General features: G+C 44.5%; 1 protein-coding gene across 12 annotated transcripts in view; it reads left to right on the top strand.

The window, feature by feature from the left end:
* The window catches only part of DGKI (diacylglycerol kinase iota), a 533,441-nt gene that overhangs the window by 246,403 nt on the left and 270,360 nt on the right, over window positions 1–16,678 (top strand). For all 12 annotated transcript variants that reach the window (XM_082255058.1, XM_082255060.1, XM_082255059.1 and 9 more), the window contains one exon: window positions 14,724–14,832. In XM_082255058.1, coding sequence (XP_082111184.1) covers window positions 14,724–14,832 — 109 coding nt within the window. The remainder of the gene's footprint in view (window positions 1–14,723; window positions 14,833–16,678) is intronic.

The raw sequence follows: 16,678 nt of genomic DNA, 5'->3' as shown, positions 1-16,678 counted from the left end.
AAATAATACAATTTTCATTACTAAAGTCTTGTATGTGGTCCCTTAACATCCCCTCCAAGATCTTGCAGACTACAGATGTTAGGCTGACCGGCCTATAGTTACCCGGGATATATCTCGGCCCCTTTTTAAATATTGGTACCATGTTGACTTTTTTCCAATCAGCTGGCACAATACCCGTCTGTAAACTATCCTTAAAGATCAAGAATAATGGTCTGGCAATCATCTGGCTGAGCTCTTTAAGAACCCTCGGGTGCAAGCCATTCGGTCCCGGTGATTTATTTATGTTAAGTTTCTCTAGTTTAGTTCTAAGTCTATCTTCTGTTAGCCATGGTGGCACTTCCTGAGGTGTGTTGTTTAGTTTGGCCTTACAAGCTGGGTTAGAGTAGCCCCCCGATTCTTTTGTGAAGACTGAAGAGAAGAAATTATTTGACACTTCTGCCTTTTCTCTGTCCTCAGTGGCCATATTTCCTTTGTCATCTTTTATGGGGCCAATGTGTTCTGGCCTCGCTTTCTTACTGTTTAGATACTTAAATAATTTCTTGGGGTTCTTTTTACTCTCCTCCGCTATATGTCTCTCGTGTTCTATTTTAGCCGCCCTGATTTCATCTTTACATTTCTTATTGCACTCTTTGTAATGCTTAAATGCTGCCAATGACCCCTCAGTCTTGTATTTTTTGAAGGCCTTTTCTTTAGCACTAATATGCATTTTAATGTTGGAGTTTAGCCACCCAGGGTTTAGTTTTGCTCTTTTACATTTATTTCCCTTTGGAATGCACTGGCCAATCCCCTTGTTAAGTATGCTCTTGAAGCACTCCCATTTTTCCTCCGTGTTCTTTGTTCCCAGGGTTCTATCCCATTTGATATTTTCTAGCAGCGAGCGCAGTTTTGGGAAATTGGCTCTTTTGAAATTCAGTGTCCTTATATTACCCTTGTGTTTCCTATTACTGTAATTAATACTGAAACTTATTGACCTATGGTCACTGTTTCCTAAGTTGCCCCGTATTTCTATATCCTTGAGCAGGTCTGTATTGTTGGTAATCAGTAGGTCAAGTACCGCCTTGTTTCTTGTCGGTGCATTCACCATCTGACCCATGAAATTGTCCTGCAAAACATTTAGGAACTGCCGAGCCTTGGCTGAGTGTGCGGTTCCTTCTGCTCAGTCTATATAATTAAAGTCCCCCATTATAATGAAATTTCCCATCCTTGCTGCCAATCCTATCTGTAAAATGAGGTCCGCCTCCCCTTCCTCCCTCTGGTTGGGGGGCCTATAGCATACGCCCAATATTACTTTCCCCACCGTGCCTTTCCTTTGAAGCTCTACCCATAGGGATTCTGCCTCGTCCATAGCTCCATTATTAATATCATCCCTCATATTTATCTGTATACTGTTCTTAATATACAGACATACCCCTCCCCCTTTTTTACCTTCTCTATCTCTGCGATAAAGGGAATACCCCTGAATGGTCGCCATCCAGTCATGAGAGCTGTCAAACCAAGTCTCTGTTATCCCCACAAAATCTAAGTCCTCCTCAAACATCAGTAGCTCCAGCTCTCCCATCTTGTTGGCCAGGCTTCTGGCATTGGTATACAAACCTCTTAATTTTGACCGGTTACATATATCCTCATTTGATGTTTTTAGGCTGCTCTCTTGATTTTTCCCCATACCCACCCTGGGTTTAGGAGCTCCGAACACCCTACCGCTAATGCCCCCATTTATGCCCTCTGAATCTTGCTTTCCACTGGCCAATTCTACATCTGTACCCTCCCCCCGTCACCTAGTTTAAAAGCCCCTCTAACTTTTCGGCCATCCTCTCACCCAGTACGGCTGCACCCACCCCATTTAGGTGCAATCCGTCCCTACCAAAGAGCCGGTGGCCGACTGAGAAGTCGGCCCAGTTCTCCAGGAACCCGAAACCCTCCTTACTACACTAGCTCCTCAGCCACTTGTTAACTTCCCTAGTCTCCTGCTGCCTCTCTGGTGTGGCTCGAGGTACAGGTAGTATTTCTGAAAATACTACCTTGGAGGTCCTACTCCTCAACTTAGCTCCTAAGTCCCTGAAATCGTTTAGGACTCTCCATCTTCCTCTGCCTATGTCATTGCTACCCACGTGTACTTGTACTGCATTTAAAGCCCATCTCTGGGCTCGGCCCACCACCCCTCTCCCAGTGCTTATCCTCCCCCTCCTTTCTCAGAGGCTTCCCCTCAACAGTATTTTATACTGTTCACCTTTTCACCTGCTCACCTTATTGTAAGTCTTCAGGCAGGTCATGTGGCGCTACAGCGCCCTTTTCCTCTTCAAACGTCTTTTCACAAATTTTTAATGAAAGCATCTTTCATTATTTAAAGGTCATCTTTTAACTCCAGCCAAGTGACTTTGCCTAGGATGAGATGATGTCATCAGAGGGTTGATCTCTTTGAGATGTTTGTGAATACAGCCAAGAATTGCACAGACACCAGGACTTACTGTACATGATTTTGAAATCTCTGAGCGGGCATCTCAGTCCAGGAAGTAAATGGTGACCCTGGATGATGCCTAAACAAAGCTGATTTCAACCTTCTGGAGAGGAAAGCAGATGATGGCATTGCCAGTACTGTGATCTCTGTGAGAGTTGATAAATACTTGGAAGTATTACTGAGCCTGTGTGCACTTAACCACTTACCGCATACTAACGTAGGTCTACGTCAGTAAACTTTGCGGTAGTGTACCGGGATGATGCCTCTAGCTAGAGGCATCATTCCGGTACCGTGGTTTGAAGCCGACGGTTGGCTTTCCGTCGGTACCGACCGATGCGGCTCGGGAGCCGCTCGATCGGTACCCGGGGGGGCGGGAGGGGACGTCCCCCCCCCTCCCGCCGCCTTCCGTGGCTTTGCTCGGGGCTCCCGTCCCACCGGGAGCCCCGAGCACCCAGCCGGCGCGTCCGCCGGCTGGATGGAGTCCCGATGAATGCCGGAAACAGCATCGATCGGGGCTCCGTTGACGTAACCCGGAGGCGGCGTCCATGACGTCACTTCCGGGTTACTGTGCCGCAAAAGGCGGCAAATTTGAAAATCGGCTGTATGCAAAAACGCCGTTTTTGGCATTTTGCATACAGGGAAGTGTAGTGGAGGGGTCTAGGGTCTTTTAGACCCTCGATCCCTCCATAAAGTGTACCTGTCACGACATATTGCTGTCACAAGGGATGTTTACATTGCTTGTGACAGCAATAAAAGTGATCAGATTTTTTTTTTTTTTTTAAAACTGTAATAAAGTTAAAAAAATAAATAAAATAAATGGGAAAAAAAAAAAAAAAAAAAATTTAGCCGCCCCCGTCACCGTTAGCTCGCGCACAAAAAAAAACGTATACGCAAGTCGAGCCGCAAATGAAATCGCTGTTCAAACCACACATGTGAGGTATCGCCGCGATCGCCAGAGTGTGAGCAATAATTTAAAAAAAAGAGCTACACTCTACCTCTAAACTGGTAACCGTTAAATAAATTTAAAGCTTCGCAGATTGAGATCTCTATTGACCGTAGTTTGTCGACATCCCACGGGGGGGTGCAATTTTAAATCGTAACATGTTGGGTATCTATTTACTCGGCGTGACATGTTCTTTCACAATATACAAAAAAAATGGGCTAACTTTACTGTTTAGTATTTTTTAAATGCAGTGAAATGTGATTTTTCAAAATTTTTCCAAAAAAATGGCGCTTTATAGACCGCTGCGCAAATACCGCGTGACAAAAATTATTGCAATGACCGACATTTTATTCTTCAGAGTCTTTGCTAAAATAATATATATAATGTTTGGGGGTTCTAAGTTGTTTTCTAGGAAAAAATACTGATTTTAACTTGTGAACAAAATGTGTCAAAAATAGGCTCGGTCCTTAAGTGGTTAAAGAGGAACTTCAACTTTTCCAAAGTCTGCAGCTACAACTACTTTAGCTTTTGAGTTTGAAAATATCAGGTAACTTACCAGTGCCTGGAGTCCAATGCTTTATTTCCTCTAAATTACCTGGTCTAGTTTAAAAACAGCAACAACCTGAGTGGCAGCGATTCCAGTAGACTGGTAGAGAGAAGTATATTACACACATGTGTACATATACAGAAAAGCTGTGCAGTGGTTAATGGAGCAAATTATATTTCTGATCAGGCCTTAAAGCCTCAGGCCATATTTCTGTCTGGTTCACATCATCTATTTATCTGACCGATAAACACCAAATGGCCGTTATGTTCTGATTTTCCACTCATGTGGACAGCATTGATGTTTATATCTCCACAGCAGATAACAAAACATGTTCAATTACTCACTAGTTATACTGCCTAACGATCATATTTCCTAACCTCTATGAAGGATAATGGGCAAATAGTTATGTTTCAGGGAATTTCTTCTAGCTCCAGGAGCCTTCCAGGGCTGCACATTGGCTTTAGTTTGCTAAAAAATCGAACAAAGATGTTCAAGATAATACATGACTAAAGTATTAAATATGGCTTGTGATAATACTGCTATACCAATATACCCACCCTGTAGAATAAAAAACACATACAACAGATTGGATTTAATTGGCTATAGCAGCCTTTTATTAACCAAAACCTAAATCACAAATAATAACAATAAATAACATAACATGAACACATAGTGCATAAAGAAAATGGAGCCCCAAGGTCCTCATAGGCATCAAAACCAAAGGACAGTACCTGCGTGCCACTTCTCAGGCCTCCAGCCGCAAAACCACCGGCTCAGAGACCACTCAGAGATTCACATCCCACCACCAGGGTGCTGTACTTCAGACAGGTCCCTACACCATACCTTTTTGAGCCCATATTAACCTAAAAGGACCTTGCACCCCGCCAAACCCCATACCCAACTTCTCACCACTTCAGATACCCAACGCGGCATATCAACAATCAAATCCAGGGCGGGAGGATGGGAAGCTGTTCCTTGCTGTCTGCCCTCAAACTGAAGACCATCCCCTTTCTTAGCACACTACTTCCTTCCAAACTCCTACCTTCCCAAACTTTTTCCCCAATCCAATTAATTCCCTTTACCTAAATATATCACAACCTTAACTTTCTTTGACCCTTCCTTTGTCCCAGCCCCTCTAACCCCTGTCATGCCGGCCCTTCGTCTATTGTTTTGCTTATTTGACTCCGGGACTTTCTTTATCCTAAAAATATATTGATGTATAGGGGTCAAAGCTTGTTTACAGGTACTAATGTCCCAAATTCGAATTCTGCATTGCTTATTATTGAAGTGACTTATTAGGTTCCAAAAGTTGCTATACTAACAGCAACAAAAGATCAGCTAAAATTCATAAAGTTATTGTATGAATTGGATATAAAAAGAATCAGGCACATACTGGACTGGAAGTATCCTTAGAAACATACAAAGCAAAGAACTGCCTTCTAACTCATACCCCACCATGTTAAAAGTTAACGTTATTTTATAAATATAAAGTCAGCATAGCATTATTCATACATAGATAGTATTCAATCCTTGAGTATGCAACATGGTGGAGAACTTAATGAGCAGAGACTTTATGAGTTGCGTTAAAATAACAGTCAACTTTGTTAGGACTGAATTTCCTTTTGCACTCCTGAAGAACCTGGCTGTTGTTTCAAGGAAACACATAGAACTGATGCACTTTGCCACAACACAGTGGGGTTGATTTACTAAAGGCAAATAGACTGTGCACTTGCCCTCTGCAAGTGCAGCTGCTCCAGAGCTAAATGAAGTAAGGCTTCACTTTGCAAAGAATACCCATTCACGTGCAAAGAAAATAAAAAACACAACATGATTGGATGATGGAAGTCAGCAGAGTTTTTACTCATTTACTAAGCTCTGGAGCAACTGCACTTGCAGAGTACAATTGCAATTTGCAAAGTGCACAGTCTTTTCCCTTTAGTAATTCAACCCCATTGCCTGAGAGTGCATGTGTGTGCGTTGCAGCGCCACTCACTGGGAATGGCACTCTAGTGCATTGTTCAGTAGAGCAACAGCTAGGTAAATTCACCTTCTCAGTTTGTCATAATGACCATTGTCAGATAGGCAGAAAATAATGGGAAATACAAATATTTTAACAGATACAAATATTTTAACAGAATACTCTCAATTTCTGTTGCATGTATTCCAATCCCTTTTACAGCAGTACTCAAGACCACAAGTTGGAGGGGCAGCCAATTTGATTTTTTTTCAAGGAGCAAGGAAAGAAATGATCTTATCACTCTGTGGCACTTACCTGTGTGAAGAGCCAGAGATGACAAGGGTGGCCTCATGCACAATACACATCCTAGTATCCCTGGAAGCTAAGACATGACCTGCAAGGGCCACGGATAGACACAAGTGCCTAGGTGCGGGAACTAGTGACTGGTAGTTTGAGCACTGGTGTCAAATGTGCAGGAGGGCAGCCGGTAGTGTACTAAGGTAATCCTGAATATGGAAGGGATCCTCATGTGGCTCCGTAAATATTGGAGGAAACGAGACAGATCTAGCGCTCTCTGTATGCTTCAAAGCAATTTTTTTAAAACAGCAGATGTACTTACATAACAAGCACTACATTAGTGCATGGAATCAGCGTGTGACAAAGCAATCGTGATGGCCGCGGGTGACGTCATGCGTGGCTTCTCCCCCGTACGCATGACGTCTATGGGCGGGACTTCTCCAGCGGCATCGGATCAGGATCCCACTGAAGAAGTTCTGCCCACTGACGTAATGCCTATGGGGAGGAGCCACGCATGACGTTACCCGCGGCCTTCACGATTGCTTTGTCACACGCTGATTCCATGCACTAATGTAGTGCTTGTTTTGTAAGTACATCTGCTGTTTTAAAAAATTTGCTTTGAAGCATACAGAGAGCACTAGATCTGTCTTGTTTCCTCCTATATTTACTGAGCCACATGAGGATCCCTTCCATATTCAGGATTACCTGAAGTGTGTTGCCTGATCCTTTGGATTTTTTTGGCTGTGTGATCCTTTTAGGGTCAAATATTGGAGGTGAGAGGCAGTGTTTGCCTTGGTGGATGGGCTTTTTTTGCAATATATTTTACTGCATGTACCTTGGAAGTCACAAGATGTCTTCTCACTAATATATATGGACTTTATTAGTTTTATATCACCCTTTGTTCACTGGGTGCATCCATACTTATTTGTATATATTTTATTTGTTACCTAAGTGACTGATTACTCACACATTGCTTATGCGCTGCACTGTTTTATTAATATTCACTTTTTGAGGTTTAGGTTTGACCTTTAGTGTTCAGCTGCTTATTTTTTTTTTTTATTTCATTTTTGGTTGCTTTCGAGTGTAGATCTCACGCTGAATATTTATTTGTACACAATCTGCAATCTTGGACAGAAGCCGGGTCAGTAGCAAAGGTCGGGCATAAGTTTAGAATCAGAGATCACGCGCACTATAGACTGAAAGACCATTCAGCAATGAGCCTATGCAGGAAAAAGGTTTAATTGCTCGATTTACTAAAGACAAATAGGCTGTGCAGTTGCTCCAGAGCTTGGTAAATGAAGTAAAGCTTCACTTTGCAAAGAATACCCTTTCACTTAAAAAACAAAGAAAAACAGCATTTTTGCTTACACATGATTGGATGATGGAAGTCAGCAGAGCTTCTGCTCATTTACTAAGCTCTGGAGCAACTGTTCTTGCAGCTTTCATAGTCTAGTTGCCTTTAGTAAATCCACTGACCAGGGGTGTAACTACAGGGGTTTCAGGGGTTGCAATTGCAACCGGGCCCCATGCTCCAGGGGGACTGTGTTTCTCCCCTGTACACCTGGATAGGAGGGCAGTGGGAGCAGCATGTAGAGAAATCACTGTCCTCCTTTTTCCTGTGGCAGCAGGAGTAAAATGTAGGAGATCGGTTCCTCTGTATGCTGCCTTCGCCACTCCTCCTATCCAGTTCACTAGTTCACTTGTGTTCTGCTGTCTCTGGGTCCCTGTGTACTCCCCTGGTCCCCTCCTGGTCCCCCCCCCCCACTGTGCTGCCCCCCCTCCCACTGTGCACCCTCCTCTTTCCTGCCAGCTGCTGCAGGGCATGTGTCACAATAGAGAACCAGGAAAGGGTTGGTAAATAAGTAATTTATCAGCTCCTTCCTTCTAAAGGGCCGTCTTTAATGCAGGGAAAAAGGGGAAGCTGCACAGGGCCCAGTCATTGTTGTGGGGCCCAAAGCAGCTGCTCCTTGAGCCTGCGGCAGTATTGCCATACATTCGATTTTTTTGTTTTACGGGGGTGCACCGGTGCCGCTGTAGTCCCACTGCGGCAGTTCCGCCTCCTGCTCTCCGCTGTCAGGCCAGCAGTGGTTGGCTGCTAGGACCACCAACCACATGGTTACTAGGACTCTGCCCCCCCCCCCGGCATTCGGAGAGTGTAACTTTCTCCTGCAGTCCTGGGCTGGCTGCTATCACACCTCCCAGCTCACTCCTGCAGCTGTCAGTGGTTGGCTGCTAGCAAAAAAACACATAGTTTGCCTGACTCTGCACCCAGTGTGGAACTTCCTCCTTCATCTGGCTGCTGCCAGTGCCCAGTGGTATGGGGACCCTGATGTAAGAAGGGAGAACTCCGGGGACCGCGATGTAACTAGGGGGGAATTGAGAACTCTGATATAAGGAGGAGGGCTCTGTGGACCCTTATGTAATGCGGGGGCTTTGGGGACCCTGATGTAATGAGGGGGACTTTAGGGACTCTAATGTAAGGAGGGGGGCTCTAGGGACCCTAATGAATAGAGGAGATAACTCTCCTGGGGAACCTTATGTAAGTATGGGGGCTATAGGGACCTTGAAGTAAGGAGGGGGGCTCTGGGGACCCTGATATAAAAAGGGGGAATGCTGGGGGCCCTGATTTAATGATGGGGGCTCTGGGGAACCCGATGTAAGGAGGAGGGCTCTGGGAATCTTGATGTAATGAGGGGGGCGCTGAAGACCCCGATGTAATGAGGGAGGCTCTGGGGACCCCAATGTAATGAGGGGGACTCTGGAGACCCTAATGTATAGAGGGGATAATTCTGAGTACCCTGATGTAAGTATGGGGGCTATAGGGACCTTGATGTAAGGAGGGGGCTCTGGGGGCCCTGATGTAAGAAGGGGGAGCTCTTGGGACCCTGATGTAATGAGGGGGGCTCTGGGTACCCTGATGTAAGGAAGGGTGACTAAGGGCACCTTGATATGGGCGGGGGTGGCTCTGGGGAGCCTAATATAAGAAGGGATGATTCTAGGGAGGGGACCCTGATAAAGGGGGCAAATGTGTGGACCCTAATGTAAGCAGGAGTGGATCTGATGTAAGTATGGGAAACTCTGGGGACCCTGATCTAATGAGGGTAGCTCTGGGGACCTTGATGTAAGGAGGGGGCTCTGGGGACCCCAGTGTAAGGTGGTTGACTCTGGGAACCTAATGTAAGCATGGGGGCTCTGAGGAACCTTATATAAGGTTAGGTGATTGTGGGGAGTCCAATACAAGGAGGGGATATTTCTGGGGACCCTAAAGTAAGGAGGGGGGTACCCAAATAAAATTGACATCCTTTTTTCCCCCCACAAACAGGGCTTTCTTTTGGTGGTATTTGATCACCTCTGCGTTTTTTTGAAAAAAAGGCGCTATAAACAAAAAAAGAGCGACAATTTTGAAAAAAAAAAAAAAAAAAAAGCAGTATTTTTCACTTTCTGCTATATAACATTCCCAATAATAAAAAAAAAAATAAAAAATCTAATTTTTTCATCATTTTTGGCCAATTTGTATTTTGCCACATATTTTTGGTAACAAGAAATCCCAGTAAGTGTATTTTGATTGGTTTGCGCAAAAGTTATCACGTCTAAAAACTAGGGGAATGATTTATGTAATTTTTATTTTTTTTTACTAGTAATGGCGGCGATCTGCGATTTTTAGCGGGACTGCGACATTGCGGTGGACAGATCAGACCCCCTAACTGGCGTTTTTGACACTTTTGGGGGGACCAGTGACATTACTACAGTAATCAGTGCTAAAAATATGCACTGTTACTGTAATAATTACACTGGCAGAGAAGGGGTTAACACCAGGGGCGATCAAAAGGTTAAATGTGTACCTAGGGGGTGATTCTAACTGTGTGGGGGTCAGACTTGGTGGATGGAAATAGGGCTCCTGTGTTCTGAAATAACAGGAACACAGGAGCTCTGTTTCAATCAGTGACAGATTGTTGTAAGCACGGCACACCGCCTTCTGTCAGTCCCTTAGCTGCAGGGCTAGAGAGCGGGCGTGCGATTGCGCCACCAGCGGTGCGAGCCTGAGACCCGATTCCACGAGCCGCCATACTGCGGCAGCTGGTCTTTAAGCGGTTAAAAAATAATAATAATAATTTCCAGTAGAGAGGAGGTGAGTGAGGTGTAGCTTGATTAATGTTCCATGCTTCCATCAGTTTTTCACCAAATTTCTTCAATCAGTTGCTATGTACAACACACTGGGGGAGATTTACTAAAACAGGAGAACTCCTGTAGCTGTGCATGGAAGCCAATCAGCCTCTAACTTCAACATGTTCAATTAAGCTTTGACAATAAAACCTGGAAGCTGATTGGTTACTAGGCAGAGCTGCACCAGATTGTGCATTCTCCAGTTTAAATAAACCCCCCCCCCCCCCACCACTGTGTGTACAGGGAATGCTGGTCATATCTGTGAGGAGATACGGTATATGGGGAAAATTATGAAAAGAGACAACTGAGATGATTCAGAGAAATGATACAGTGACAGTACCAGCTGTGGGTAACCAGTTACCCAGCAATTTACTAATCTGCAACTCAACCCAACTGCACGCCTTTTATTAAGTGTCACTGTATGCTGGAATGTTTTAGGGCTCGGTGATTATTATATAAGAAATTATTGGTCTTATAGAGTGTTGAATCTTAAAATAAATGCGGGACAAACACGGAGCAATTTAAACTGAACATATGACAGAAATCAAGCAGAGTTTATCTGCAGAAGGGAACAGCAGATCCAGAGACAAAGGCTGACCTTTTATGCAAATAGCTTCCTGAGCTCTTTCCTTGGGGAGCTGTCAGAACCGAGTGAATGGCGGTGTTTGATCGCTCGGTTCTCAGTGTAGAGGCGCCGGGGGACAGATGCAGCATCGGACCGATGCTGCAACCCCCTAGGTAAGTATGAATGGAGAAAAAAATGGAATCCCATACATCTCTTTTAACATTGTTACTGGTATTGCTGTTATCTGGTAAAAGCACATGTTTGCGCCTCTAATTCTGCATGATAATAATTTAAGCCCAGTTGAACTCTCACATCTTTCTATCTCTTTAACGGTCTGTATTCCACCTGTTATAATTTGTTATGGATTTTTTCCAGTAAATGCTTGAAAATACCTTTTTCTCTCAGTCAGGACCTTCTTTACCACAGGGCAAAAGGGGCAGCTGCCCTGGGCCCAGTCATTGTGTGGGGCCCAAGGCAGCTTCCCCTTGAGCTCGCACTGCCCGCAAATAGTTGATAAGTGGATTCGGGAGGGCCCAAGAAAATGTTTGCCCAGGGTCCAATCAATAATAAAGATGGCCCTGCTCTCAGTAAAATTGCTGTTTGTCTTCCCTTCCAAGCCCAGTGCTCATTGTCGGCTGGTGTGAGTAACAGCCATACATCTCATCACAAAGGGGGGGGGGGGATTTACTAAAAGGAGTGCACACAGAATCTGGTGCTGCTATGCATAGTACCCAGGCTTCTTCCAGGTTTTATTGGCAGAGCTTAATTGAACAAGCTGACGTTAAATGTTGATTGGTTACTATGTACTGCTGCATCAGATTCTGTGTGCTCCAGTTTTAGTAGATCTCCCCCAAAGTGTCTACCCAGAGACTTTTATGGAAGAAAAGGGGAGGGGACTGATGTCAAAACGGGGCTGGTATGAATGCATGAATGAATCTAAAGCTGGCCATACCCATACACTAAAAGTTCATTAACCACTTAAGCCCCAGCCCTATTTCGGACACTTAGAACCCCCAAACATTATATATATTTTTTTAGAAAAGACTCTGGAGAATAAAATTTCGGTCATTGCAAAATTTTTTGTCACGCGGTATTTGCGCGGCGGTCTTTAAAACGCCATTTTTTTGGAAAAAATTAGAAAAATCACATTTCACTGCATTTAAAAAATACTAAACAGTAAAGTTAGCCCATTTTTTTGTATATTGTGAAAGATGATGTCACGCCGAGTAAATAGATACCCAACATGTTACGGTTTAAAATTGCGCCCCCCCGTGGGATGGCGACAAACTACGGTCAATAGAGATCTCAATCTGCGACGCTTTAAATTTATTTAACGGTTACCAGTTTAGAGTTAGAGTGTAGCTCTTTTTTTTTAATTATTGCCCACGCTCTGGCGATCGCGGCGATACCTCACATGTGTGGTTTGAACAGCGATTTAATTTGCGGCTCGACTTGCGTATACGTTTTTTTTTGTGCGCGAGCTAACGGTGACGGGGCGGCTAAAATTTTTTTTTTTTCCTATTTATTTTTTCTTTTTTTTCACTTTATTACAGGTTTTTTTTAAAAAAAAAATCTGATCACTTTTATTGCTGTCACAAGCAATGTAAACATCCCTTGTGACACCAATATGTAGTGACAGGTATACTTTATGGAGGGATCGAGGGTCTAAAAGACCCTAGACCCCTCCACTACACTTCCCTGTATGCAAAACGCCAAAAATGGCATTTTTGCATACAGCCGTTTTTCAAATCTGCCGCCTTTTGCAGCACAGTAGCCCGGAAGTGACGTCATGGACGCCGCCTCCGGGTTACGTCATCGGAGACCCGATCGATGCCGTTTCCCGAAATCATCGGGACTCCATCCAGCCGGCGGACGTGCCGGCTGGGTGCTCGGGGCTCCTGGTGGGACGGGAGCCCCGAGCAAAGCCACGGAAGGCGGCGGGGGGGGGGGGACGTCCCCTCCCGCTCACCCGGGTAACGATCGAGTGGCTCCCGAGCCGCATCGGTCATTACCGGCGGTAAGCCGACCGTCGGCTTCAAACCACGATACCGGGATGATGCGTCTAGCTAGAGACATCATCCCGGTATACCCCCGCAAAGTTACCCGACGTACGGGTACGTTAGAATGCGGTAAGTGGTTAAAAAATATAATTTTCAGAAGAACGTTCGCTTGATTTTCTCAGTGAGGCATTTGTTTTTGGCTGCCTTGACTAGAGAATTTGAAGGAACATTGTAGAAAAATGTTCTCGAATTAACAAATTCCTAACAGTGAAATGTGGTTTTCGTTCAGGAAGGTCCATTCATTCCGAAATCAAATGTTAATAGTAGACACAATTTTGAAGTACTTTTCCTGTGATTTATGTTTGAAAGAAGTTTATTCTGAGCTTGTATGGAGATTGCCATACCTGTCTTCTGTTTTTTACAAATGCTAGCTACCCAGCTGTCATATTTATTTGGAGTTTGAATTTATTCAATATTTATTAGAATTTTAGAATTAATAAAGTTATTTGAATTATTTATTTATTTATTTATTTATTTATTGATCCATTATTTATTTAGTTATCTATGCCAATAAAAGTGCCGCGGCCATTTAACTACCAATTGAATTGTGTTGGGTGTTTCTTTTATATTAAGTTATATTTACAGTGATAGTGCAATCTACATTCCCATGGCAATCTATATAGTTCCCTTAGTGCATATTTCCTTTGAAGCTGGAAAAGTCCTCCCTTGCAGTGGGGCTGTACCTGCACTTCAAGGCTTAACTGCTCGGGTTGGTGGAGGGGACATGAAAAACACTCTTAAACTTAAATCCCGTCTTCTGTAGTAAACATCGCTCCCTCCACTCTGGCATTGGACTGTCTCTTGGTGTCCTTGCCTCCAATAAAGGACTATAGACTCTACATTGGTGTTGATGATGTCAAAGGACCTTTTGGCACTTTTCCACTGCAAGTACCGGCTCAGCTCTACTCAGCCCTGCTTGGCCCTGCTTGGCCTGGTTTGCTTTTCCACTGCTGGTACTGCATGGTACGGTGTTGGAACGGTACGGTACGGTATGGTTTGCTTTTCCACTAAAGTAGTACTAAAGTTAAGTGGGTGGGATAACAAAGGGGTGGGTGGGATTCTCTGACCAATCAGTGGCTAGTAGTGACTGCATGCAAAGGATTGTGGGATATGGTACCGGGTATGGTACCTCTTGGAACCACAATCGAGGTGGTACTGTTTTTGAGAGCCGTACCGTTCGGTTCCATGCAGTGGAAAAGCGCCGCCATACCGTACCGAACCGTTCCTACACCGTACCATGCGGTACCAGCAGTGGAAAAGCACAAAAGCGAGCCGGACCGTTCGGTTCCATGCAGTAGAAAAGCGCCATTAAGACTGCTGGAGCACAGGGGATAAGAGAGAGAGAGAGAACTCCTCATCTTTGGGTTCAAACTACCAACACTTCCAGCTCTAACACACACAGCAAAATCTCCCTGTTAGTGGGCAGGACTAGAAGAAGAATGCAGCATTACACAGCTACAGTGTTAGGAACTTTGCAGTCAGTGTTCTATTGGTATTTTAATATGTGTATGATTTAGGAAAAGTTAATCTGTAACCCACAACAAGTAATCTGATTCTCTATCTGGAAGATTAAACCTGATTAATATCTGTGGGCAGCTGCCCCATTTTTTGCTCAATCGTTCTTTGTTCTGTTGTTTGTGTTTCATTCCTATATATAGAAGAAAGGCACAAAATATTAATCCTGCATTTGTTCTTGTTTTTATTGTTGATCGGTATTTCTTTTTCTTCCCTGCAGGAAAGCGATATCCCGCTCCGGACTCCAGCACCTGGTCCCTGTGCACTGCCCCACCCTCACTGTATCCAATGGACCACTGAAGGAGCCACGAACATCCCTGGACTGGACTGTAGGGTTGATCTTCTTGATTTAGTGGGTCTTTGTATGTGTGATGTAAAGCCATAATGGCTTTGTACAGCAGTAACAAATCACTCCAAACCCGGTGCAATGTTTTCAATAGAGCATTGAGGGGCTGTCAGGTTTTTATTGTTGTCTGTGTCTCATGTGTCTATGTTTTACTCACTCTCTGGGGTGGATTTACTAAAGGCAAATAAACTGTGCACTTTGCAATTACAGTTGCTTAGTAATTGAGATAAAGCTTCTCGTTACAAAGATTGGATAAAGGATGAATGATAACCAATCACATGAAAAGAATATAAACAAAGCAGTATTTTTACTTGCACATGATTGGATGATGGAAATCAGAAGCACCTCCCCTCATTTACTAAATTCTTGAGCAACTGCACTTGCAGAGTGCACTGTCTCTTTGGCTTTAGTAAATCAACCCATGTGTGTCATAGGTATATATTTAGGTATATATTTATTATACATAGGTGCACAAAATGAACAAAACCATTAAAGAGCAAAACCATTAAAACATGATTTTCACACAAAAACAAAAACATAATAATGAATATTTACTGCAAATCAGTGTGACAGTGCGGCATACCATTAGGTATCAGGAGGGCACACACTGGGGGGGTTGGGAGGACATACCATGGGGTGTCAGGAGGGAACACACTGGGGGGGTTGGGAGGGAATACCATGGGGTATCAGGAGGGCACACACCAGGGGGCATTCACAATGCTTTATTGAGCTAAATGAAAAGGACATGCATTTACATTTGTCAGCTAACAGCACCTCTATGCTAAGCTGCAGTAACTCAGCAGACTTAGCATAGTGGTGCTTGTAAACTAATCCACCATGTACAGCTAGCTGAGCCTACCTCCAGGAACATTCACTCGGCTCCCTCTGCTCAGCTGTTCACACTTCCCTCTTCCAGGCGGACTCGATCTCCATGGTCAGGTACATCCCCATCCCGCCCACTCAAGCAGCAAGCAGCCTGCAGGAGATATGCTGGAAACCTGCTGGGGGAGGTACAGGGGGCGGAGCGTCAAGTGTCTATGTGTAATGGCTGTGAGTTGTCCCGACCGCAGCTCTGATTTTCCGGGGTGCGCTCGGCTTCACAATCAGTAATATTTTCTAGGGGGGATGAGCGGGACGTGTAATCACGAATCATATGAGTCAGGTGTGTGTCTTGACCTCCGCCGAACCCGCGAGACTGACTCACCGAACCCCTGGGGTTCGATCGAACCCAGGTTAAGAACCACTGCTCTAGTGACTACTGTTTAAAAGGGGATTACATTTTGAGAGATTTCCTCTCTTTTCCTGTTGTGTCTACAAGACACGAAGTGAAGGGAAATCCCCCTAAAGGGTCACAGATGGTAAAAAAAACTTTCAGGGGTTTTAATCATGTCCTATAAAAAAATATAATACTTTAACGTGTATAAAACTCAAACCTGCATACAGAAAGTGGCCTTTTCATTCAGTTTCAGAAATGTTTCCTAAAGCGGAGCTCCACCCAAAAGGGGAAGTTCTCCCTGTTTGCACCCTCCACTGCCACATTTGGCACTTTTTGAGGGGGGAGAAGGTACCTGGTTGTGACGCGAACTGAGCCGGAGTTTCGCCCTCCTGCCCCCGCTGTCTTCTGGGACACATCACAGGTCCCAGAAGACTAGGGGACCGTTCACAAGGCTCAGTGCGACTCTGCACCGATTAAAGAATGAGCTCGGGTGAGGACATCACAGGATCCCTGGACAGGTAAATGTCCTTATACTAAAAGTCTGAAGCTACAGTATTTGCAGCTGATGACCTTTCATTTCTTTGGGGGAGCCTGGAGCTCCTCTTTAAAGAGG

Source organism: Pelophylax lessonae (genome assembly GCF_965119305.1).
Source record: "Pelophylax lessonae genome assembly, chromosome: 4".
Classification (NCBI taxonomy): domain Eukaryota; kingdom Metazoa; phylum Chordata; class Amphibia; order Anura; family Ranidae; genus Pelophylax; species Pelophylax lessonae.
This window is presented reverse-complemented; position numbering and strand designations above follow the sequence as displayed.